Raw genomic sequence first — 26,976 nt, 5'->3', positions numbered from 1 at the left:
GAAGGCATCAAAATGTCGACCAGTCATATTGGGATTCATGCATCTTCATCTTGTGCATGCAAACTGGCACTGGTTCGATGTATCCTTTCTTCTATGTTGTTTCAACAAACACAGTTGAATGGAATGAGCATGGAACCGCTCCTAAACACGTTTGGTTTTGAATGGAAGGGAATTTTCTAGCAAGCAAGACAGAAAGCAAGTGGAATACTTAGTGATATTCCCTCGCAACTTCCTCGGGTTTCTTTAGCACCATCAACTGAGCTGGAGAAGTCGTTTCACGTCGAACGAGGGTACGCCAGTTACTGTAATCATTATTTCCCTTCCTGTCTAATCTTTGCTACATTGTTCAGCAGAGTAAGCATCATTCTCCATGAAAAAAAAAGTCTAAGTCTTTTGAATTCAGCTCATTCTTCAAGATGTTATGCAACCAACAATCAATTCGTCAAAGATAGTAGATCATTCCGAGTGAAATAACCGATAAATCGACAGACTAGGTGGCAAATTAAAGGCACAAGAAAACAGAAATATGAATTTTACCAAAACGTAGCGAAAAAAGACGTAGATTGGTTAAATGTTTGACAGACATGGGAATAGAAAAGTAAATCTGGTATGGCCTTCAGCAGCGTGGGTCATATTGATAAGATTATATTTATCGTCCTAAGAACACGTTGTTCAACTTAAAAGACACCATTCGTAAAAGCAAAACTGTCATAGAGACAAATCTGAAATTGTTCATTGGGTTTTTTCCTACAAAATGCGTAAACTTTCCGGACATGCTTCCTGCGGTGTCAAGAACTTAATTGAATTCGCACATCTCTTTGACAGCGAAGACAATAAGTTCCCAAACAATTCATCCAGCCAACCTTGGATTGGACAAAACTTAAAATAGTTCACGTCCCACAAAAAAGCTTCTTTTAACTGCGCTTCTATCAACTTTAGCGAACTTCAGACGTGATATTTGCAAATGTTTGAGAAGTTTGCCCCATAAATAAACAGATAACAATCACATTAGGGACCACAACAATGCTAAAACCGTCTGTGTGCGGAAATATTGGATGTGGCGTTGTTCATAATGTCATTCTTCAGTTTCGAAGAATCTTTGAAAAAGACAACAAACGTCTTCTCCAAAAAAGTTCCTAGATGGGTTTTGTGGACGTTCGTAATGATAAAAAGCTTCGAAAATGGGCGGAGTTGAGCGATGAATCTTTAGATGGGGGAGGGACGTTGTGGCTTTTAATAAAGAATGCTCTAATTAGTTTGATAAACAACTGTAAACAACGTTTTATGCCGACAATTTCCTTCCATTTTGCACGCAGTGCCTATAGAACAGGTTAATAGAAACCGGATGGAACAAACAGGCTTGATCAAAGCTTTCATGCTAATGAAGGTTTTATTTCACCCTGCCGAATGTTTGCGTGCAAAGTCTGCAACAAGAGGGCTTAAGTTTGTTTGAGCACTATTTGTCGTTGTCTTCAAAGATTACCAGACCGATTAGTGTATAATGTACCTCCCAAAACTAAATTTATACCATTTCTGAACCAGTGATCTTCTTGCAGCTTTTTCCTTAGAGAAGCAATACAAACTCTGGGCAAAGCAATGCACTACAAAAACATTCAGACGCTTAGTAAAATTTACATTGTTCCTACATAAACAATGCTAGACTTGACCTTGAAAAAGAACTGTGCTGAAAATGAGCCAGCAAAAAAGATAACAGAAATGCAGCCTAACTTAAACAATTACAAATATATTCCAATCATTTTCAGTAGCCGATGAAATAAGTTTAATATTTATTTATGGCTTTATATGAATGGCTAGTTGTAGTGATGGTTTACGTTCATTCTTAGCCAGTAGGATAGGATATGTATTTAGATAGTCTCTATCCAATTATAATTATTTGGGGTTTCATTTCTAAAAAGGATTTTAGATCGCGATAAAACTAAAGTAAGTTTGCATGATGATCTAACCACAATTTAATTAGGTGGTAGACAACCACGAGAAAGACGATGACCTCACTGAACACACAACAGCGAATTGTTACGTCCCTAACTTCCAAAAAAATACAGAAAGACAAATTTCCAATTCAGCCATTAAACACTGGTTAAAAGCTTCTTTCAAACACTCTCTCTCTGAAGAATATTGCCTTGTGGAAAGAGTCATTGGCAGACTAAATTGTATAATTTGACTCCAGTATCTTGCACTTGCAAATTGGCGACTCCGGAAAACGTGACGCCGGAGGAAGAAACAAAGATCAGGGTCAGCTGAATCGCCGTTCGTCGCTGGGACTCAGTGATCTCCAGTGTTTTAAATATGGAGCTTAAGATGTTGTGAAAGAAAATAAATTGAAAGTTTTGACACATGAGTTCAGAGGGCCCGGTGGTGAAGTTTCCAGAACAAAACTGATCACCATCCAAAGCCTTTGGAACATCAGTTTACCTCTTCCTAAATCCTAATCAACCTTCTCACCTTTGGAGTTGGGACAATTCACGAAACCATGATATTTAGGTAAACAAGCCCCTTTTGGCTTCAGTGTTGTTCATTGGCATTCTTCTATCTAATCTTTCGTGGCTCAGTTTTCTTTGAGGCGAAAGAAGAGAGAACATCTGATGGACCTGGGTCTTTGAAGGACAACGTACATCGCAGCTATCCCAGCATAAATGTCTTGTAAATTACTGAATTAAGGCTGTTTTACTTTCCGTACAAAACGAAACAGTGATGTGCAGGTACCATAAGCATTTCCCCTTTTTTCTTATCATTGTTTTGTTAGTCGTCTTTCATTTATCCAATCTTGCAAAGACGTTGAGATATATGGATAATCACAGCTGTGTCTCACTAATTAATTGTGTCAGTTGCCATTGCATGGCAACCATTTTGAGGGATATTTATTAGTATTAAGAGAGGGGATTCCTTCAATTTTCTTGCTCTTATACTGCAGCCAAATATTACATCTATAAAAAGAATGCTCGAGAATGTTAAAACAAGAAACGTTTTCTGCCTTTTTGTTGTAAAAATTCGTTTTGGTGTAATTGAAGACTGACCACTTCATTTTCCGCTAAAGACCATCTCAGTATCAGTCACAAATTTCATACTACACGGAGTCTTTTTCGAACAAAAAAAAAGGAATCTTATTAATTTCCTGAACTGATGCAAGTACTTTAAAAACTTATTCTTTGTACAATGAAGCTTCACTTCCGTACCGAAAATGAGACCTAAAGTGAAAAAAAAAAAAATCTGGCGTTGCTGTTGTTGTGAAACGGCGCCCGACCGCAGTTCGGAAGAAAACAGCTATTCATGAATACCTTATGAAAGAAATTTCGTATCGTCACTTCATATTTTTAGCACATAAAAAGGAAATAGACGCAAATCGAGCCAAAGTAAGGTGCGTTATTTCAAGTATTCTGGCAGTGCTTGCCGACAGTGAAACAAATTGCGTTTTACCCTGGCAAGAACCCATTGACTTCAGCCTACTGTTGTCGGGCCGGGATGTTGTCATGCTATCTACCCGTTATAAATGTACCCACTGATCTTGCTCCTCCAAGATAGGTATTCCCCTGTTGTCTTGAATCCTCTAACGTTTCTTGAAAACCTCTCCCGCGCCATTGAAAATGTGCTATTTTAATGTCTGTATTTCTCTCTGTGGTGAAGGAGTTGACCTTGCGAGGAAACAAGAACATCACACTGCGAGAAATTTAGGCAAATGTTCAGAAGGATATTTCCTTTCTCTTCAGGTCGTTTTATTAACGCCCTTCAAAGGGATCTTCTTCAGCTGAGTGATCAAATCAAGAAGAATTTATAAGGGAACAGAATTTCCATCTCCTCCTGACAAAATTACCAAGCTACTGCATGGTCTTAACGAAACTTCTAATATAATTGACTTTATTTTTGTACTCAGTTCAAGTCCGAAAACCTCAGTACTAATTCCTCTTCATTAGACTTGTCAAAGGACTCGAGAGTAGATTTGACTGACGTAAAACTAAGTTTTCGTTCAAACTTAAATCCGAATTTCTGACCAAGCTACGCATTGAGTACGAATCTTACACCTAAACGATCCTTGGCCGGGTGCCCTTGAATTCACGCATTCGGCTTCATGCAGGAGCTGAAGACTGATCCAGATAAATAGTGATTATGAGGGAGTAAGCGGTAGAAAAGGGTGTATAATGCCCATTTATAAATACACCGCTCAGTGGTGAATCCTTACTTAACTGACGCTGAGTTGATAAATAATGATTTGTCTCTCTAACCGATAGACTTGATCTCTTGTTTTTTCGTCCTTGCTCGCCTCGTAATGCCCCATGTAGTTGATACAAACGGCTTAAGGTACTTTGCGTGAAACGAAACGAAATGGTACGTTGAACTTACTTCGTCTGCCTGTGAAGGCTTTCTAACTGATCCAAAGGAATATCCTGTAAGCGGCCCAACAATGACGCCTTACAGAGTCTTTTCGTGAGAAGAAGCCAAAACCCTTCACTAAGCCGTGGATCGGTGACTAATCGAGTTTAGCGGATTGTCCTGCTCCACCGCAAAGGTCCAGTTTTAGTTGGCGCGTTTTATAGGTATTTCACTGATTTATGCTGCTTGGAACATAAGGTCTAAATAAGTAAAATGAATGTGGTAGCTTCAGGGCCAGAGGAACAAAGCAAGTTGAATTTACGAAATTGAACTGGTGCCAGCTTTTTGCAGGGCAAGAAAAACACTGATCAGAATTCTTCAAATGACAATGGTAATCCAATGTTGTTAGTTAATAAAACCTCTTGATCCAATGTTCCAAAAAAAAACTGAGATGCGGTGATTTTAAGTCGTGAATGTTGGCAATGACATTAACACGTAGGCAAAGGAAATCCTGACGAAAGAGACTCTAACTCCTAAATTGTGGCTTTTATTGAGGTTAGACGCACTGGTTTAACGTAGCTCTATGGCATGTTACGACGTTGCATAAAACGCCTTCTTCATGGGGATGCATGCGAGTCCCTGCCAATCTCAGGTCAAAGAAATTTCGGCCTTCGCAGATCATCATTTCTTCCCTCAGCGGTTTTGGAGAGAAAGCATCAACGATCTTAAAAGTGGACCGGTGAAAATAAGAAAATATGCACAGAGAGAGAGAGGATACCGGTGGCCATTTGTGGACGATCGACTGTAAATGTTCCGCGCCAGAACATTGATTTACATTTCCCGCATCAGCCGTCACGGGATTTTTTCAAGAGGAATTCCCATCGATACACAATTTAATATCTATTGAGCAAAATTAAGAACGTTAACGGAAAAAACCCCCAGAAAAATCAGAACAGTATGATGATAATGTACTAAGAATTCAAAATCCGTTTCGAGACAAATTTAAGGCGCTTATTATATTCATGTAACCAATGTTTTTTAAACATTTTTTTCTTCTTTCCCTTGAAATGAAAATATCAGCTGAAAATGCTGACTGACATCTCAGACATAAGACCTCAAGGTCGCCCATTATCTCAGTAAGAATCTTGATATCGAAAATTATTTCATGGACCAACACGAGAACCTCAGATGCCACGTTTGGTAAATGTCAGGTTGAAATTGTAAACGCTTTTGTTGGGAATTGAAATTTAAATGCTGTTATCGAGGTTTGAGTCTGTTAAGCTGAGGTCTTCTGGCATTTTTGATAAACATGTTTTTGAGAGTTTCTTGTGAAGGTGGCTGCATATCTCCGTGATATCTCTGTCTTCAACCTTGTGACATAGGTAATGTTCGAAATGTTTGTCAACCTGGCGGCCGTAATGACACAGGTATAATAAATTTCATTTCTGTTCTGTCTAACATCGGTGTCTTAAATGGATTATCTAACGAAGATCAAAGTCCTCACATGCATTCTTCACAAAAAATCAGCTCTGGCAAACGCAAAGAGTTTCTATAACTATTTCACTCACCAAAAAAAAAAAACACCCAAATTTCATTTTAGCGAAATTTTGTCAACCAAGAAGCCTCGTGAAACCATTTCATGATGGGTTTTGGGTTGTATTTGTAACTTCGCAGGTTTGCGGGGTTTTTACTGCAGGTCCGTTTTCACGGTTTGCTGCGGGTTTATGCCTGGGGTTTGAGTAGACAGTGCACCGGGTCCTTCCCTGCTGTTTGAGTAAACAAAAAATTAAACAGAAATATTGCTAGATGCCGTCGCCAATCTCAATGCATTTCATATTATAAGTCACGAGTATTCCTTGCGGTTATCATTATTTTTCAGTGAAGTATAACTACTGAAGCTAACAACAAAAACAAGCCAAAGTTTTTATCCCCGTGACACAAAAATGGGATACATGATCTTGTAATTTTATGCATTCTATTTCTTCCTTGCTCTTAAGTTCAGTCCGGCACAATTAGAAGATAGGCTCACGAAGACCAAAAGTTAAAAGCCCTTTCTTTTTATAGTTTCCCACGCAAGGATTCAGAAGCGTGCAGTGTGTTAAACAAACCGCAAGTCTGCGGTATATTAAGCTGCAGGTTCAGTCATTCAGCCGGCTCTAAGTTGTTTTACCCAGAGGTAAAATTCTGCTCAAGGAACTAGAACTTTTGTCAAAGTATACGAGTGAGTGGCAAAGTCTACCAGCCTGAGAAAATGTCAACAACCTATCTCATGCATCTCCAACAATTCCTTGGAATTGTTCCATGCATGTATCGCTAGAAATCCTATTGTAGACTACCGATACATGATGTGTTAGAATGTTCTCCGGAAAACCTTCTGAAATATCAGCCGTCATGATTCGTTTCCCGCCGATGATTTTTGTTACTAGATTTCTAAGGGGATCTTAAAAATCCTGCAGACCTGCTACTGAGCAAACCTACAGAAAGACACCCTGTAAACCTGCTGAACCATTCCGCCCGTTGGGCATGGTGGCTTTTATTTCAAAGGTCACTCTTTAGTTTTTCATCCGGAAAGTTCAAACTCCAAAAAGTAAGAAGCACGGTCCCTCTTGGTGAAGACGCTATGAAAGCCGTCGATGCCTTCGGATAGTGGGAGGACGAAGACGACACGAAAATAGAAGATGTGCTCGCAAAGTTTGAAGAATACTGTGAGAGGCGAGCTTTTGAACGCTAACCTCTGAAGAATGTTCATCGTCATACAGCTTAACTCATTGTATAAACGTTTTTTTTTTTAGAAAGGTTAAAAAACCTCTATATCATGGGAAATTAATCCCCAACAGCTTAAGTTTTGAGTGTATATTTTTGGTGTGTCAACTGGTGTCGCTTGGCAAACGGAACACTCCGAACAGACTAGGGTGTTAGATCTAAAATGGAGCGGGAAAGTTCATATATTTTGTACTGAAATGGGCTATGGCCCCCATCCACCAAAAAATCTGAGGGATGCCCCGGAGTCACTGGCATCACCACTTAGTCTCCTACGCATGTGTAGTAAGTGGACAACCATTCTTGGCTGAGTATTTCTTAGGAAGAAGTTGACAGAATTTTTAAAAACTTCTAAATGGAGTGGATTCGTCACCAATCTTGATATCTACTTCATTGAATTGAGAAGGAATCGAGATACAGCTTTACTTAGTTTTGGAATTTACTGAGGGCACCCGAAGTGGAAAGGCCAGAGAAGGCGACAAATCGGTCGTTGAGATAAGATTGTGTGAGTTTTGTCTTTATTATTTTAAAACAGCTGTCGTGAAAGATTGTAATTTTTATTTTCCTTTGTTCACTATTCATTACCATAATCCGAGGCACAAAATAAAAAAAACACTCAAAAAGGCTTGAAAATTTTTTTAAAAAAGAAAATTTTAACAACAACATACTCTTTATAGCTCTTTATTCACGGATACTCCAAGATAAGAACAGGAAAATAACAGAACTATACCACCTCGATCAATTTTCCCAAGGCAGGCATAACCATTGCCTCATAATTTCTGCCAGGAAATTTCTGCTCAGTTTTTGTTACTCTTTCAGCCTCGGTTTTCAAAGAGCGGATAACTCTATTCAGAGGATAAAATGTACTCCAACCAATCAGTAAATTTTAATCGCTGGATAGCGACTTATCTGCCGGATAAAGTTATCGCTCTTTTAAAACCGGGGCCTGATATTTAGTAAATAAACCCCCCAGGCGGCTGGTATATGGGAGGATAATGCCCAAGGCTGAAAGATTGTCCAAAAAATTAACAAGTGGTCGAGAAGTGAAACAGTCCAATTTTGAGAACAGTCTTTAAGCCAAGGCATTATTATCCAATATACCAGCAAGCAAAAAAGGGTTTCATTTATTCTATAACCCCCCCGATTAATTTCTGAAACTCGCACGCTTTAGCTGTGGAAAAGACAGAGCAGCCAGCGATGATCACGGCATGATTGCAGTCAAATAAACGCCTTGTTTACTGGATAACTTTTATTAAACTGTGGTCGGAATTAAAACAACTAAGACCTAAAACTATGACGTTTATTCTTTTACTCGTCGAAAAAAATCGGGCGACTGTTATCGTGTGATAACCACCATCCAATTTTTTACCCTCGTGACCTGTTTTGCCCAATGTTAATGAGAATTAGAACGCGCGGAAATTAATTGGTTCACCGTCTATTTCTGCGCCTCTTTACGTGTACTACTAAAACTTTAAATCCCGCTTTTTCAGGTGAAAAAGGCGTCCCTTTCTGGCGAAGCCTTGTCACATAGCCCGCGTTTTCCCCTCTCCACCCCCCTCAGGACGTCTGCGCGCAGGTTATGTACAGTAATATCGACACGTTCAAAAACTTAACAGCGGAGCTTTGATTTTCGTTAAGACCAGTTTAATCACCATGGCCCAGTCGCTCGAAAGCCGATTAACGCTAATCCACGATTAAATGTTAACCGAAGTTTTCTGTTCGCTCGCTAAGAATGTCAGTTAAAGCTAATTTTAAGAGTCTTCGTCACAGCTGAGGGGCAAAAATCTTTCGGCAAAATCTTTATTGATTAGTAATTAAACGCGAATCAAAGTTCACGTTTGACTCAGGATCAACTTAATCGGGATTTGAACAACTGGGCCCATAATGCCAAATAAAACAATAAAACAATCTTAGGATCCAACTAGGTTGAAAACAACATCCCTAAAGATTCTGATAAAAGGAATCAACTGATTAACAATGTTCTTATCGACGATTAATTAAATGAGACACAAGTTATCTTAAATAGACTACTCACTAAAGTGGTTTTCGATTGGCTGTCGAAAGTAGCTCGCGCTTGCTTAACGCTTTTGGTTTTGCTTTACTGGCAAGAACGATACTGTCTGATTGGAGAGCAAGGCTCGCGCTTCTTTCTCGACCAATGAGAAGCAGAATCAATCGTGACTTGCTCGCATAAGTTTTCCCGCGCTTGGTGCCGGTTACATGTATTTGCTTCGGATTCTGATTGGTTCATTACGCTATTTGCGTCTGTTGTGATTGCCAAGGTAATTGTTATGTTTTTGGTTTTACGACACTCAATAGAAAACCGTTCTAATTCATGTATTTGTGCGCATTTTTTGCTGGAGAAGCTACTAAGAAGATCCTTTGTTTTTTGAATTTTAGTAGATATAATTATAAGAAAGACAACACAACTCCACGATTGACAAAACTTTGCTCTTTGGTACCCGCTTATGATGCCGCAATTTTTGTGGGAGCAGTGTAAATGAAAACTCCATAATGAGCAGCTGACTCCTATTTAGGCCTTGCCAAGTTCCCATGCGTTTGCCTCTCCCCGGCCCAGTCCCTGGGTTCCCAAGGGAGGAGCCAAGCGCCTGGACCCTATCTTTCTCGCCCCCAGACTGCACTTGGCTCTGTCCGCTCAACGATTTGCTCTATACCCCACTTGCATGGGAGCCTGTTCACCAGCTGTGCTCATTAAACTTTTTGCTTGCTTTTTGGCGTCGCTGTCGGTGTTTCATAAGGCCCCTGTGTAGGACGATGTTCGACCACGAGGCTTGTCTCCAAAAATTATCAGGTATCCGTAAATTTCTGGGCACGGGAGCTCATATGCACATGATGGGTACCAAATTTCACCTTCCGCCTTTACGATTCTAAATTGACGAAGTGATGAAAAGGATGGCAAAGGAGGTATAGTAGATTCTTGCAATCTTCAGCACTTAAGGCAAGCAAAACATCGTTCGAGAACTAAACCAGGAGTTCGAGATAGCCAGTAAGAAATTTATTGATGCAAACAGTATCCAATGGAAACGTGTTTATTTCCAGTGTCCAAAGGCAACTTCGTTCCCAAGGGAAAGACCCTGGGAACGAAGTTGTGACCAAAGGATTTCTGGTTCAACACGGCGCGTCATTGCCTGTTCGCAGGTGCTTCTTTCTTAATTCTCTCTCCTCAAGCAATCTGTCAGTTGCCGCTCCGTAGCTTAGTTTTGTTTGAGGAGGATCAGCGAAAGCGGGACACCACAGGCAACTCCTCTGATCTGAACTGAGCCTTATTACTCCGGAGCGACCTGCACCGTTTGTAACAAAAGAACGAACAACAGAACAATACTTCCAACTCTAAAACAACAATGCAGCTGCTTTTGAAAAGTACAGGTCTATCGCTTACTCCACCCCTCTCGGCTCCATGCAATTTCACTAGGGGCTCTCTTCGTCGTCCTTCTTTTCACTCGTCATATTACATGACACGAACTGTCGCAAGCGTGGTACCTCCAGAATGCATTGCATCAGAAATTAGGCAGAAAAACCGGGCAGAAAAACTAATCGCATTATAGAGACACGGAAATTATTTTTAATTTTCATGAATACATGATCACGTCTTATGAACGCACGATCACGTCTCACTGAACTCCAGACAGGAAGTATTCATTAGTTTGAGCCACAAGTTATTTTGATATGAAAAATAAAAACAATATCAACTCAGTCAAAAGGATTACGGGCTGTACAGTTTTCCCACGAGACGCGTCTGTATCAAGCTCTCATGCTATCAATTTGTTGAATAGTCAAAGGAATGTTGTCATTTGTCAAACTTGACGATATTGAAATAACAATTAAGATCAAAGTGAGAGTGTTTGCGTGTGTAATGTGTACACTGTTCATCGCTTAACATAAACGTCATTAATTTAAAATAATTCATGAACAACTGATGTCGTCCTTTAATTTCATTCGTAAACATGCCTTTTTAATTGATTAAAATGAACCGTGGGAACAAGGGCAGACGCTACGCAAAAAAATTGCCCGATTCTTAAAACGTTTTCAGACAAAGTCTTATTGACCGTTTTATTGTCAGTTCATCTTCGATGCTCCATGTACGTGTATGACTAATTTAAGTTCCACTGCTGAAAACGAGTTTTGTCAATCGCATGACCACGCCATGTATGCAGAATTGCTAAACTAAATGCTTTAAACACTTTTATTTGATTTTAGTTTCAGCTTTCTCTCTTAAAAATCTTGCACGCCTTCTATTAGTCACCCAGTTTCGCTGAAAAATCTGACCGAGGTGCAGAAATATTACTTTCATAACCTGAGTATCGATAAGTTACGCCAGGAAAGCTATGTAACAGCATTGAGAGGGCACACGTTGGTACGTGTTTGATCATGATTATACGTGTTATACGTTAATTGTTAATTGCGAGCATTCACGTAAGGACACTCCTTTTAGACTTGCGGACGACTGTAAAAGTAACGATGACGCCTCAATTAAAACTGAACTTAAAAATTCATGATGACTGATCACGATATCAACTAATATGCAATAACTTTAGGATCAACACGTTCAACAAACTTCAGTTTACACGGGGCAAAAAAGTATGCAGCGAAAAGTCCGGACCCTGCTTTTCTTTCATTCGTGTCGCCGGTTTCAGCCATAAGAAAAAACTTCATCGCAACTTTCTACATCCAGGAGAGCATGTGGCCGCACCCATGCGCATAGACAAGCAAACGAACTCATGGCTACGGCTTTCATTTTTCCACCTTCCACTCGGCGTGGTCTTGCTCAGTAAACTTCCTTTGCGCAATAGCTTTGAAAGTGTTGAAGCAAGGGCTTTTGGCAGGTGGCATTTTTACAGGTTAGTAAAAAGTAAAAAGGCAAAAGGATACGCTTGTCCTCTTAATAATAATGTGAAGATTATCTCACCATCGAGAGATCTGGGCAAGAGGTTTAAAGCACTGTTAGACGTTTTATACCTCAAAGCTCCTCAAGACAGAACGTGATCAAAGACATGCGAAGATGTTTACCAATAATCTAACTTGGCTTTGCTTTACAGCATATTCATTAAATTATTCGGATAAAATAACAAAATCCTTTTTACTTAAGACGGTAAACATCAAAAAGATTATCATTCCAGTTTTGTTTTCTTTCGGGCGTGGGAAAAAAGGTTCCTAGCCTCCGTGATCGAGGGTCTGTGGGCGCTAATGCAGCCTCATTAACGAGCAAATCATCTTTAAGAATGCTGTCATCACGTATAAAGGAACAACGTGACAAAATAACAGGAAACCACAACTGGTTGCTAAATCCTTCAAATTGTTTTCACGAGAATTGTTTATCGACAGCACAAAAGGGGGCTGAGTCGATACTCAAGGTGGCCTCCAAAATTCGAACGCGAATGTGTCACATAACACTGAAGAAATAGATTTTTTTAATTTCGTTAATGTATGATTCACGAACCTGTGCTATACACCACAGGAAGACAAATGCTGTGGGAACTTGTGCCGGGAGGTTTTAATCAGTTCAAGAGGGTGTGCCAGCGCCGGAGTCAGTTTCCGATGATACGATCGATAGAGTGGCTTTCTTTGACAAGGACGAATTAAAACCAAATTCCACAGTCCATTCATTTTAGCTTTGAAGAATTAGTTGAAAGATAAGTTGTTAATGTTTTCAGTAAAACAGATCCTTGCAATCCAGAATGTTTATTTTTCTACATTGTCTTGTAAGATAAGGGTTTCTCAATTATTGCTCTTTTTTCTTCGTTTTGTTCCAATGATTCACCTTACAGTAGCGAAATGGCTCTCATATTGTGTTCTGATGACGCGTATCAGTGTGCACTGGTATTACTTGTACAAGCAGATGCAGTGAAATGGTGAAATCATTACTGCACTGCAACATTCATGGGGTTTCAACCCTGTACTGACAAGCGTTTTCACTGCATTGGGGCTTTTTTATTATTTTTTTTTAACTTTTATTTTTTATTATAAGCTGGAATAGTTTATAGCCACAGTAAAATTCAGTTAATTATATTCTTTTATTCCTTGACTAGCGATTTTTTTTTTTTTTTTTTTTTACTAGTGCCTTCCTTGATGACCGCCCAGGGAGTTGACAATCGCCTAATCATTTTATCAACAGAACGGTTAATGATCCTAGCGGGAAATGACTCATCCGATGCTACTGAAGTTGATCTTCTGGCGCCGGAAATCTGCGATCAAAAAGCTAACTTGTAGTTCTCAAAAAGCCCGCTAAATCACCCAAATCTTTGCTCATTTACTGATATCAACTATGCAATTTTAAACCAAGGGTTCATACGCCGGAATTTGAGAACGTTCGAACGCCTAATCGTCACTGAAGGTTTCTACCCGCGCTGTTCCAGTGAACGTTTTGAGACGTTTAGTTTAGTTGAGTCATGGATGAACACAATGGAACTTAAAGATTAAGTTAAGGGTTTTCATTTCCGCAAAGCTGAAGAAAATCCACATTTCCTTCAAGGTGATAAACATGCTAAGGCGATAGATCACGTTCAAATAGAATTCTGCCTTGAACATACTTAAAATCTCTTAGGATGCACTCAACTTTTAATAAATCTGCCACTGCAGAAGCTCGATGGCGTCAGACCTGTAAAGATTCTCTCAGACTGTGTAAAAATGTTTGGAAATTCGTACGTTTGGACATCAATTTATAATCGCGGAAAACGACGGGAGCCTAAGAACTGGGTGACTTCAACGAACAGGAATTTAGGGTGTGAATTCAAATGTAAGTGGAGACTGAGAAAACCGTTAAGGGGAAAGCCTGTTATTTTAAAGAGAACTTGGATATTTCAATGAAAACTTGTTTCGGGTGATATGGGGTTTTGATGCCCACACGAAAGCGTGCAGCAAATTTACAAAACCCAACCTAATACTGTGTTGTGACGGGCACCTGACATTATTTGCACTGTGACTGTGTCACGTGGAGCCAATAGGACAGTTCACTATTCAGCGGCGACGACATGGCGCAGTGTTAAAAGGTTTTAATTGATTGTTTGCTGAGCGAAAAATTTATTTATTGCCTCAGCGTTCAGTCTCAATAAGTTGATGCGTGCTTTGAATCGTGTACACTAAACTACGCGTCTCTCAACAGCACACCGTACAATAATGTCCCATCTAAACACCCGCAAAACGGCGAACTTATCGAACAGAGCTAAAGCGTTTTCTATTGCGTCTCTGGTACAGAACGGTAGGTATATCTCGCGCCAGTTACATGTAGTACAGGACATTTTCTTATAGAATTCTTAATTTTCTTCTCTCATCTCGGCTCTGCAGAGGATCTCACCACAGAACTTGCTGAACGTGACGACAACACGTCCGCTAAAGTTTCAACGATGGAAAGAGCAAGGCACGATTCTCCTGTACCGCGAAAAAAGCTGAAAACTATAAAACCGGAGGTCGTACTGGAAGGCAAGGAGCTGTGGAACTGCTTTTACCGGCTAGGAACAGAAATGATAATTACCAAGACAGGAAGGTCAGTCACTTAAACTTTAGTTATTGCACGGCGTTCGTGAGATAAGAAAGTTATTTACCTCAGCACAGGGAATTACAGTGAATTATCCGGTTTTGTCCTTCGTGGTTTTCGAGTATGAAGGGGTTCTTACATCACCTTATTTTGGTTTCGTTTAATTGATGTTTTGGCTGCATGTCATCGGGACTTTTTCCTCTTTACGCCGGCTTGTAGTGCAATTGATACCCTAGATAACACAAAGTGATCTTCCTGACAGCGAAATGGCTTCAAGTGTGGTTTATCCGTTAAAACTCTTTAACAGCATGTTTTCAAACAACGGCATGTTACTGTGGTTATTTTCCTTTAATTTTCCTTTGTGCTGTGCCGCTCCGCTTGAGAAACACATAAAGTTTTCTTGCTCATTCTTCTTGAGGTGCCGTTTTTGTTGTGCTATCAACATATTGATCAAGAACTGTGAGGGTTCATTTTCGGAACAAAAACAGTCTAATTCAAAACAATTATAAGTTTCTCAAGGAATATTTATAAGAATCGTCAATGCATCCAGACTAATCTAAGACGTAGAATAATTGTTTTGAAAAACAACCACTGAGGTGTGAAAACTTCTGAAAGGTAAGCTTTTTAAGAGGGTGGCATGGTTTCTACGACTCAACACTTCGTGATGAAAACAAATTCGCACATTTTCCAAAAATTGCCACCCAACTGTTACGTGCTAATCGGTATACGATATCCCTTGCTATATCTTTGGCACAACCCATAGAGAAATTACCTGAAAAGAGAAATTCCTTTGGGACTCGAAATGGGGAGATTTGAGCACTCCTCAAAAATGCGGAAAAATGTCATTGGCCATCAATTGAAACGCAGAGCAGAGCAAAAGGAGCAAAATGGAAGCAAAAGCTGTATAAAGAACGCTTTTTCAAAAAGCTCCTAGGTTTTCCTCATTCAGTATTCAGTTCTGCCCTATTTCCTTCTTTCACTTTTGTCTTTTCCCGGCTATTAAATTCTGCTCTTACTTTATCATGCTAATTTGAAAGCCATCGACATCCTCAATTCTCTATAGCAACTGTGATTTCTTAGAGAATCTGGCTTTTACTGTGAAACATTTTTCTAGAAAGAAACGAACCAGACAGCTGTATATAGCTATCTATTTGGTACAACAGTTGGAATATTCCAGACTTTGTGATTTTAGGTAACATTTACACGAAACACAAAAAAACCCTAGTCTGCTAGATTTATTTTTTCTCCTCCTTCTATTTCGCGCTTCCTTTTAAAATTATTTTCATTAAATATTAATTTTTTTGCCATGTGCCTTATTTGTACCACCTGAAAAAAACCATGTTCCATTTTGTCGTAAACTGAGCTGAGTCTCTTTTCAAAGTTCATGTCATCTGAAAGCCGGCTTTGTGTATCGCTGTTGTTGTGGTTTCAAAACCATTTAAATTGCATACAATTCTTCCGTGTTTAATCCAAATTTGGAAAAGCCCATCTATTAAGCAACTTTTGTTTATGACAATATCCATTTAGAACAACTGATTTATCATCATATTTCGACTTGGGCAATTAAGAAACGGGTACGACAGGCGTAAATTTGCAAACGACAAAGAAAACAGCGACATTTTTTTTTTCTCAGCTGAGATTTCGGCGACACTGAAAGCATTAAAACTGAACTTAGTTCGGAGAAGGAGATTTAGAAGAACTCAGTGACTGTGAAAGTGGGAGAATTACTTTACTAAAGATTGGACTCAGCAAAGTAAGTTATCAAACTTGGACATCGTGAACGTTTTAGACCCAAAAGAACTCAAAGAACAATGACTTTTAAGCCATGCATTGTCTTTAAGTTTTTGTCTAATTTTATGAATCTCAGTCGGTTACAAACTTGCTCGTTTGTTGTCATATTTTTTCTTTTTATCAGCTTTATATTTTCCGGCCATTAGTCTAAACACCACAGCTCATATTGTCTCTACAAACTTTCGTGGTAGGATCTACGGCAAAAGGCTCGTCGATAAACGCGTGCGGCTCACTTAAATCGATACTGAAAAGAGCCTGCATTCAACAGCATAGAGAGGCTGTGGCGTCTCAAGTCCCAGAACAAACTCTGTCAGCTGGGGCGTGTTTTTCGATGACCAAATTGTAAACTTGATTCTGTTATCGGGCGAGAAGAAATTGCGAAACGGCTAAGCCTAAAGCGTTGACATCGCGCAGTGATTAGTCAGTTAATTCTTTTTAACACAAAGAGCTTTTCACACGGTACAAGTTAACAAGAGATTTGCCAGGTTTTTCTTCAGTTATAATGCACTGGACCTGTTCTCTGAACCTGCTAGACGCTCCTAAAGGTTTTACAATGAAAAGCACGACAAAAAAGGAACAAGAAGAACAATGTGACTTTTCAAAAGATTTGAAAGAGAGGTTTAAAATGGATTGACTGCTCATGCAGCGCTTTTTTTCTAAATTCCTCCTTTGAAAAATCGGGCAGGAAAGCAAGGTGCTAAAATTACTATTTCTGCACTTGCTTGCGTGCTTCAGCTACGAGTCACTTCAACCACTTTTCACATAAAAACCAACAAAACTAACAATCGAAGCATCAGGCTGGTGCACAAACACCTGCTCTTTCCCTCTCGTATAACTGTATTAATAGCACATCTCATGTTCGCCCATGCACGCAAAAATATTTCTCCCTGTTTTCAGTCAATTATTTATTCGACTCCCGCGCAAAATTGCACTAAATTTTAACTTTCACTTCAGTTCAGAACTCTCCGTCACTCCATAGAGCAGAGCGTTTATGTTGCGTGGTTTTCGCGAGGAAACTTAAGTAAATCGTATTATCTGAACATTTTGGTACACTTTGCTTCTACTAACAACTAGGAAAGGCACACGCAATGGTCACGTGATTGCACGGAGGACATTAAGGACCGAGACATAGAGGCTGGCTTATGACAAGCGTAATGAATTCCTCTTCCCTTTTCAAACAAACATAACGATCAGTTATCGCCCGCTCTTACCGCTACGCAGATTAACAGCTGATGAGAAACTCCATTTAAACATTAAAATTTGACAAATTTTCTTAACTTTACGCTTCCGAAATATTAAAAAAAACTGACAGGAAGTGAAGAAAGCGCTGCTCTGTAGCTTTTAATCGAGTGGGCACCATTAAGGACTTTGCTCATAGACTTACAATTAGCAGCGAACTACATTATATGGCACATGGATTTACTGCAGTATTGGAAGAATTAAACGTAGACAAAACACTCGACATTCCTGACTATATACGCCGTATTCAGTATTTCATTTTTGACAAAACAGAGTTCCCATTTTTAAGATGAATTATCAGTATTTAGTCAATCAGCAGAGCGTTTCAAATTTTTAAAAGCCACATTTGCCTTTTGATTCACAGGCGCATGTTCCCAACCCTGCGAGTTTCGTTCGCGGGTCTCGACCCTGAGGCCACCTATGCCGTCATGCTTGATATCATTCCAGTGGATACAAAACGACATCGGTACTCGTATTCAGACTCGGCTTGGTTCGTGGCGGGAGAAGGCGATGTCGCGCCGCCCAGAGTCGTATGCGTACATCCGGACTCGCCTTTTACTGGTCAGCAGCTTTCAAGACAAGTGCTCTCATTTGAGAAGGTCAAGTTGACGAACAACCGGGACGATAAGCAGGGAAATGTAAGTGCGAGACGTGCAGTCAATATTTACTGATCTACAAGTCCATAATAGCCCCTATATGACTTCCTTATTTCCTAGGTCGGTTGTTTATCTGATGAAGGGGCGCGCTCAAACATTTCCGGCCGCTTTCTTTCCATGCAGCGTTTCGTTATCGTCTTCGTGAAACTATAAAGCGCGTTTACATAAGCGCTAATTATTTTTTAATTAACAGCACAAGCGTGGCTATTAGCGCTTTTAAATCTCCTTTTGGAAAAACCGATAACGTAGCGCTGGAAAAAGCATACACTTAAATTGCACTTAAAATGGTCACGGCATGTTTCCGTTATTATTAATATTTAAAGGACCTGACCAAATTTAGAAAATTTACTGTTTTTATATACAGGTGCCAAACCCGCTAGCGCCGCAGTCTGCGTTTGTTTGACCAACTAATTCAATACTTTTCTAAGTCTCAGGCTCCGTGCATGCAATATAAAATAATAAAAAACCAACCTCTTTTTTCAACACAACCGTTTTACAGACCATTTTTACGCTGTAAACAGCGTTCATCTGGTCCTCAAGTCTCGATCTTTCAACCGAGTAAAGATTATTCTTGATATTTCATCGCAACTGTTCACAACCTATTTTCAATTTTCGAGTTGTGTCGTGTTTGGCCTGTCATCTCCTTTTGACAGTAAGATGATCCCATGTTTAGAGTAGCGCTGATAAGCCATTAGCAATGATACCCTTTTATTTTTCCGCTAGAAAGCCGGACAAAAGCAAATTGCACCTGTTAAATCCTCCACCCGGGCGAGCGCACAAAACTCAAGCTGGAAAAATCCCAAATAAATTCGCAAAATCAGTTTCCCTGAAACAAACGCCAACATGGAAAAGTAATTCTCTTTAGCTTTCGTTTGAATGGTCACAATTTAGGATTTGATCAACAGACATAAAAGTTAGAGGCACTTTGTACAGCATAATGACCGACAAAGTGCTTAAAATAGCTTTCTTTCTGAAATAGCCGCAGTTTTAATAGTCAGAATTTTGTCCGCAGCTTCTCTTACATTGATGATTCGTGGTTCGTCTTTCAGAGCAACAAAACAAGCAAAAACCACGACGGAATAAACTCAACCACCAGCCACAACCCACTATTAATAAGTAAAAACGCATTTGTGTGCCAAAAATCGTGAATCAGGCTAGGGAAATCATGAATTCTGAGGAGTTTACAACTTGCAAGGAGTATGTAGTACAAAAACACTTACCAAACGTGCCAACAATCCTTTTTATTGATTTTTATTTTTGCTTTTATTTTTCGCGGTTTAAATAATATATGTTTTCATTTTTATTGTAATTACTTTTTCACCCTTTTTTGGCCTGGAATATTTTTCAACTACAGTCCATTAGAAATGGTATTTAATAAGCCAAGAATTTCAATAATTACTGAGTGGGGCATTTTCTTGTTTTCTTTTCAGTTTTAGCAGTCTTGGTCGCTTTCATGTCCGTCAATTTTTCTAAAATCCCTTTTCGGCTTTTAACTCTTAGCGGACTTTTACAATTTGGAAACCATTCCACGAGGTGGAATGTCGGAGATCATCGGGAATATATAATTTTCCATGGGTTCAAATTATTGGATTAAAATAAGGAGACTGTTTTCAATTTTCGCCCCCCAAGATTGCTACTTAGCTCTAATTGTCGCTATCGCCGTCAAATGACTTATGCTTTTCGATCTCCCTGGCTAAAAGATTTGATTTTTGGGTAGACAAAACAAAGGTCCTTGAAAGCATCTTTTCCAATGCCCGACAGTTTATGATCAACTCATGAGAAAAGATTTCACTCGTATTATCATTTTTGGGCTGAAAATAAGGGGCTTGCAGTAGGGATTCATGTGAAAAGATATCATTAGTTAAGAAAGAAAGAAAATAGGGAGAAAAGACATACATACATACACACACACAAAGTTAGTCCGGCAAGCACGCAGAAGCACTTTAGTGGTTGATGCTACAACGTGCCTTGTGTTCGTCTGTTAGTTATTAACCTCGAACTTTAATTTTCAGTAACCATTAAATCTTTTTTTCCTCCATATCCTTGAATTGAAATTATTTTTTCACCCCCCTCTCCTAATTTCTTCTTTATAAACACCAACTTAGTTGATAGTTTGTCTCAAGATGGAGCCATCTCGATGTGTATCGCGACATTTTGATCGGTATACTATACACTGCTGGTCTTCATCAGGCGATGGTGTCGACTGATCATCATAAGCACAGCCCGTCGACACTATCGCCTGATGAAGGCCAGAAGATTAGCGGTCAAAATACCGGAATCCCCATCAAAGCGGTGCAATCGTAAGGCCAATTAACGATTAACTAAGCAACCCAAACCACAATGATTTACACCTTTCATGACATTCTAAAACCGTAAATCTCAACAGTTTTCAACTCTGAGAATGATGATTATTCTAGAAAGTGACGCAGGCATACTCGGAAAAAAGAAATCCGAGTGCTCCTATCAGGAGTCGAACCTAAGACCTTCCGATTACTAGTTCGGATGCTCTACCACTGAGCTACAGGAGACTCGTGGGAGCTAAGGCCATTAAACTAGGTTCATGGGACAAACATCCTGCATACTGCTAGGATTTGAATTGAATTTTCAACTCTGTTAGCAAACCATTCGTTTCTACTCCCCACCGGCGCGGCACCGCAGTTTCGTTAGAAACTACCGCCCTTAAATATTCTCCGTATTGTCAAAGATTTAATAATATAATCCCTCCTTCGACTGAATATTCTCGAAAACATTTCCTAGCATAAAAGTAAGCCTATGAGTAAGCTAGCCCAAAATACAAACGCGGTCAATTTGATCTCGAAAATCCTACATTGTTCTAACATAAAAGTATTCTTTTCCTTAAGCTTGTATTTTGTCTTGAAATTTTCAGATTGTTCTGAACTCGATGCATAAATATCAACCAAGAATTCACTTGCTTAAGAACCCTGAAGCACGAAAGGACAAGCCAGATTTAACGCGAGCGCAGACATTTGTCTTCCCAGAGACAATATTCATGGCTGTAACATCGTACCAGAATCACCTTGTAAGTCTTCAGTTGTTTACTTGAATTTCTATCAAGACAGCAAAGGAGAAAGAGAGACCCTGTAACCCTCTCTTGCCGTGCACTCCGCAAAATTTTATAACATAGGCTCGTAACGCGTGCAGAGAAGATGATGTTTCACGTGATCATGACTACTGTATTTATGTTTTATGCTGTGTTCATAATGTTGGCTTTTCAAGCAGAGCAACCCTCTCTTGCCTTCATGTGCGCTCCTCAAAATTCGATAACATAGGAACGTAACGTTGTGTTCATAAAGTTGGCTTGTTTGAGCTGAAAGTAGTGCGAAACTTTATTTTTGTTTTTGAATGTTCTTGCAGATAACTCGACTCAAGATTTACAGCAATCCGTTTGCTAAAGGATTCAGAGACTCTATCAGATTCTTAGGTGACACGGAAAGGTTCGTATTAAATCCTTTCACTTGAGATCCCACATAAGTCTACAAAAACTTCAACAAGAAGTATTTCTTTATAGCAGAACCAAACAATAAAAGCGTTTTCCTTTACACCACAGAGAAAGCTTCCTGATGTCAAACGGCTTCCAGGCGTTTGAAAACGAGGACAGCGCATACTTAATTTCAAGAGGACTGCTGACCCATGGCGGCTCAAGGGATTTGTTCAGTGATGGTAGGTAGTCAAAATCACGTAATACTCCGCTCACGTCCATAAATATTTCAGTGTAGATATAACTTCAACAGTTAGTACTGTACGCGATGTATTTTTACTTCTTTTTTTTATCTTTCTGTTTTACATTACCTTGATTGATTAGGTCGTTTCTATTTGCGGGTGGAAGTTGTCTTGTATTTTTGTACTAAAATGCCAATAAAGGTTGTTGTTGCTGCTACTGCTAACCTAAGATTAACGAAAAGTTTACTTCTCATGGAAGTGTTTGCGTGAAATAATCTAATTTAGCCCTCGTTTTAAATTCAATAATATTTAAACCAAACCTTAAATTTAGCAATGAGAAACGCTTGAAACAAAAACCTCGGTTAACATCTAAGCACAGCGTTTTAGAAAGCAACTTGAAGTGATGTACGTACCAATGCACCAAAGTAACATGAACTAACTCGTATTTTGGATTGACAACAAAAATGGTCGATTAGTTTTGTGCTCTAAGCAATATTTCCCTTTTTTTTCTGCCAAACGTTTTTAAAATATTCTACTGAGATTTTGTCAGAACGTCTACAAAATATCCTCTAGCGAGCGAGTATGATCGCTCGCCTCTAGTTTCATGTTTTGCTTATTCCCATGATCAGTGTTTGCACACACGGTATAATCTGAGTATCAGACTTTCCTAAGAGAAGTGGGAGGGGAGAAAAAGAATTCACTCACCCCTTCCCCCAGAAAAGCCCGATACTCAAGCTAAACACGCTTATGGACTTAACAATCAGAAATGAAATGTTGATCACTTTAGCGGGAATTAAGAGCTCAAAATTCTTATTTAATACTTTCTGTTTATATTTTTCTTCCTCTATAGAGTTTTACCATGTGTCGACTCCACCCCATTGGGGGCAGTGTGGGGAATCGTGCTGTCGAGCAAATAGCGTCGCTGTTCCTGGCAGCTTCTTTCCTCATTCTCTCCAGTGCGCAGGCTCAAATGATCTCTATAACAGAGAGCATGCGTGGTGGCGTTGCCCAGTTTCGCACACAGAAGACGGTGTTTTGATAAACTACTAAGCTCACAGAAAGTTAACCAATATTTGTATGTAAAAAATGGCGTACAATATACACTGAGCTCTATAAACGAAATAATTATGTTGTTTCTCCAGACAAGGAGATATTTGAACAGTTATTTATTGATATAATTGTTTGGATTAACAGTGCAGAAACCTTTCAGTTGTTTAAGTTCAAAAGACAATTCTTAGCCGTTGGCATTGCAATGTATATAAGAGGGTAAATTATATTTGTGGTCGCATGGCCATTTTGAAATTCAATTAGACATCATTTTAATGATCTCGGGTTGTACATAATACATTGGTGTATAGCTTCATTGGTGAACTATTCAAACGTTACAGTTCCTTAAATAAAACAAGTTGTTAACGTGACTTTTGTGCCACTGGTTACTGTCGTTCAAACATAGATTTATAGATTTTGCGGGGTCGTTGGGACGAGCTGGGGGGTGGGGAGGGGGCTGGTTATGGGGAGGAGCTTTGTGTAAAGACTGCCCGAAAAGAAGCGTTTTTTAGTTAATAAAAGGCACATAGACTGTTATCCTGAGAGACAGGTGCTAGGAAGGGGGAAGGGAAAAGGGGAATCGGGCAAGCGCGCTTCTGTTCTCTTTCGGGACGAGAAGGATTGGGACGAGCCCAGAGCGCCCCAATCCCTTCTCGTCCGGCATACAGGGAGCCTTTGCGAGCGCCTTCGCAGCGGCGATAAACATTCAAAGGTTCTTATATATGAAAAAGGTGTACGACTTTCAAATTCGTCCCCTCCCCTGCGACTCTCGCTCTTTCCTGTTGCTTACCAGCAGACAAAAAGGCTGTAGAAACAAGATTGGTGCAACAAGTGATTATGATGTAAACCACGCAAACTAGATTTGAGAAGTAGTACTCGTACCCAATCCCGTACTCCCATTCAAATCTTAAGGACCCCCATATCTAATTTCAGACGGTAGAAGGAAAAACCAAACCAAACCAAAGGCAATGGCTAAAATTTATACGTAACTGAAATAACTGCAAGGCAGATACTGCGTAGAAAACACGACAGCGACATGATAGAGACCAAACCGAGATCCTGCGTAGTACTGACTAAGAGCATTTTCGTTTGCGGTTCTTTACAGGCTAGTTTAAGTTTATTCATTTAAATTCATACTCATTTTCAGACCAACAGGTCTCAAAAACCATACCATTTGAGACAGCACGTATCTATACAACCAAAGAGAATGACTCCCGCCAGGAATTTGAAGCAGTTCAACCAGACGTTCATGTATTCGGGGATTAACAGAATATAAATTTATTTTGCAAGCTTCGTCCTCGGGTAAACGTCATGACACTTGAGGATAGTGAAGAGGCACGCACCAATAAACTAAAGAAGAGCGTACTTCGTAGCCTCCCGCCTTCTTTGGCTCGTGCGTGAATTGAGGAGCCAAAGAACGTCTGTGTTGGAGGCTACTTAGACTTGTTACTTCGTGGATGAGATGAATTCGGCTCCAACGATTAATGAGGTGATGACACTAACTTTTTCTGCTCGCAAAACTTCCTGAGATTTGCCATTCCAGACATCACAGCTAGTCAACTCCGCCTACACAAAACACCCTTCCCCCGCTATCTGCTCCACGATCTCAAGAACTTGAGCTGTGAAGACGGTAACCACTTTATTTAGATTTCAATTCGTTGTATGGACGTCGAACAAAACTGGGTTTTTTTTGGCCGCTTTTGTTATTGTTGTTACATCTGTTATTTCCATCCTTCTCCGCGAAATTGAGGCGAGGCTGTCCGAAAACACTCGAAATAGATATAAAAGCGCGCTGAATTCTCCCAATATCCTTTGCCATCCTTGACCACAATAAAGTAGAAGTGAGTGGAAACGAAACTGACGAAGCCTTCCACAGCATAATCAAGTCAAGGTCATCCTTTTTCCCCATGGACAATATCGAGCAAAGAAGTAAACACGCAGGCGCGCGCGGCTTGAAACCCAAAAACTCCTTTTTCTCTTACTGTCACATGTCGAGGTTTCTCATGAGAGATTTTTCGCGCCTCTTTGCAAAAAGTGGGATATTACCATCTTTGCTGTGTGCACAAATATTGAAAAGCAGGTCTAATTTAATTGAAGGATACTGGAGTGAGCCTAATGCGCTAATACAAGAATTGTGCATCTATTGTAAATGAGTTAGACAAGTCAGTAAGTTAGCAACGGTGAGATAGCAGTGGTGAGTTAAGGCCTGTGAGTTGCAAGATCTTGAATTTTCCAAATCTTGCCGGCAAGATCTTGAAAATTCAAGATCTTGCAACTCACCATATGATAACTCACTGCTGTAACCCACGAAAGACAACTCACAGAGTTGGCTGTCCCATTATAAATAATGCAACATATACTGATTGTAACAGGGGCTTTCCTCGTTAAGCCCACAACGGTTTGTTGAGAGTTCCTTCTCCATAACGAATAGTTATTATAGACTGCATCTATGTAAACATACCAATAAAATATCTTTATGGGCAAATCGTAAAGATTTGAAGTGCAAACCACGAGAGCGCCCTCGTTTCTCGTGGCTCGCCTTGCTCGCGACCCGGCCACTTTTCGCGCTCGCCCCACTCGTTACTGTCAACAGCCGGCCTTGTGCCTGTTGTGAGGGATTAATTTCTGGCGTAAAGGGCTGACTATCGGTTTACATCCGACTGAAACAGGACCTCTTCACAGTTCACACTGGACCCGGTTGTTCGAAAGCCGATTAACGCTAATCCCCGATTAAAAGTTAACCGACGTTTTCATCTCGCTCGTTAAATTTGTTTTTGAAGGCTGGTTTAAAGCTTAAGGTAAAGAAAATCTAAGTCAAAACTGAGGGCAAAAAAATCCCTTGAAAAATGATTGGTGATTGGTAGTTAAACTCGAATCAAATTTCATATTAACCTAGGATTAGCCGGCTTAATCAGGCTTTGAACAACTGGGCCCTAGAGAAACGTGAGGAAAAAACATTGACCATCCCAGTTGAAACGGAAGTTTTGTACTCCAACGCAAAGTCAAACGGTGTATTACTGTTGAACCTAAACTGTTTTCTCTAGGTTCCAATCCACGGTTTTTACGTCATTATCTCTTTGTGACGCCGCAGACGTGACGCTGTTATCTCCGTCACGCCCTTTCAGATCATAGACGACAACACATCAACAGAGTGCGTTTTACAAAAAGTCTGAAAGCAGAGTGTTTATGTTGGCATTCTACCAGGAATATCCAGATTCATTTAACGTCAAATAGGTTTTTTGGGGAGGGAGGGGGCCTCCGTTACTGTATTATAGAATAAAATTGTACAAGGCTCGTCACGAATGTCTGTAATCAGATTTGACATGCTGTGACGCTTGTGCCCGAACGTGGGGAGGAATGCGTGACCAGCCCAATTTGGTTGCGCAATCTCGTGCTTTCCCCGGATGAGTAGGTTCGTCTGCACGTAAGCTAGACGAAAACGAAAGCTGAAAACTACCGTATAACTGAAAAAACTGTTATAATCTGTTTTGCAAATCTGCAAATGATGCGTGCTGTTAGACTGTAATAAATTGCGAAAGAATAACAAGGTTAACATCTGACGCGACGAAGTATTTTAAAGGTTAAATTTCTGATAAGGTTAGATTTCTGATCCCTTCTCAGTCACATATGGTAGAGATAGTAAGTGACAGGTACCTTTGCAAGTACAATAATCGTTACCAAATAAGGAATCCTTACTGTGAGTAGAAGTACCACACCTTGCTAGACCTTTTTTCCTGGATGCTATCGTTATACTGAGAGCATAAAAATCGTTCCGTTCCGGCCCCCGTAACAAGCCATGGAAATTAAGCAATACTTCATGCCCCGTGACCTCGTCTTACTCCAATGACGCGCGAGGAAAACTTGATTTGAGTCAGGTACATGTATTACCCAATAAGTTATTTGGTTTCATGTGTTTTTGTACGCCCACAATACATGTACGATGCTAAACCCTATCAGAAAAACGCTTATAAAAAGACCTACAGC

At 39.9% G+C, this 26,976-nt stretch overlaps 1 protein-coding gene and 1 long non-coding RNA gene across 5 annotated transcripts; one reads left to right on the top strand and one right to left on the bottom strand.

Moving 5' to 3' along the window:
• Positions 1-4: 4 nt before the first annotated feature.
• On the top strand, positions 5-23,363 carry LOC146471739 (T-box transcription factor TBX20-like). 4 transcript variants are annotated; one of them, XM_085120246.1, is made up of 8 exons: positions 37-290; positions 14,207-14,302; positions 14,389-14,587; positions 17,973-18,246; positions 21,152-21,304; positions 21,640-21,719; positions 21,833-21,945; positions 22,796-23,363. In XM_085120246.1, the coding sequence occupies exons 2-8, from the start codon at positions 14,221-14,223 to the stop codon at positions 22,993-22,995; spliced, it is 1,101 nt and encodes a 366-aa protein (XP_084976372.1). In that variant the 5' UTR covers positions 37-290; positions 14,207-14,220; the 3' UTR covers positions 22,996-23,363. The 4 variants fall into 4 exon arrangements, with proteins under 4 accessions (XP_084976373.1, XP_084976372.1, XP_084976371.1 ...); XM_085120245.1 differs by lacking the exon at positions 37-290 and adding an exon at positions 10,463-14,093; XM_085120247.1 differs by lacking the exon at positions 14,207-14,302 and having other exon boundaries at positions 5-290.
• Positions 630-8,508, bottom strand: LOC146471740 (uncharacterized). The gene is made up of 2 exons (XR_014866697.1): positions 4,357-8,508; positions 630-3,650 (listed from the first exon to the last, which is right to left on the bottom strand). It is a non-coding gene; the product is annotated as an uncharacterized LOC146471740 (long non-coding RNA).
• Positions 23,364-26,976: the final 3,613 nt, after the last annotated feature.

This window comes from Pavona decussata, unplaced genomic scaffold, assembly GCF_977016875.1.
Source record: "Pavona decussata unplaced genomic scaffold, jaPavDecu1.1 SCAFFOLD_102, whole genome shotgun sequence".
Lineage (NCBI taxonomy): Eukaryota > Metazoa > Cnidaria > Anthozoa > Scleractinia > Agariciidae > Pavona > Pavona decussata.
The sequence above is the reverse complement of the archived record's forward strand: the minus strand, read 5'-3'. Positions and strand labels throughout refer to the sequence as shown.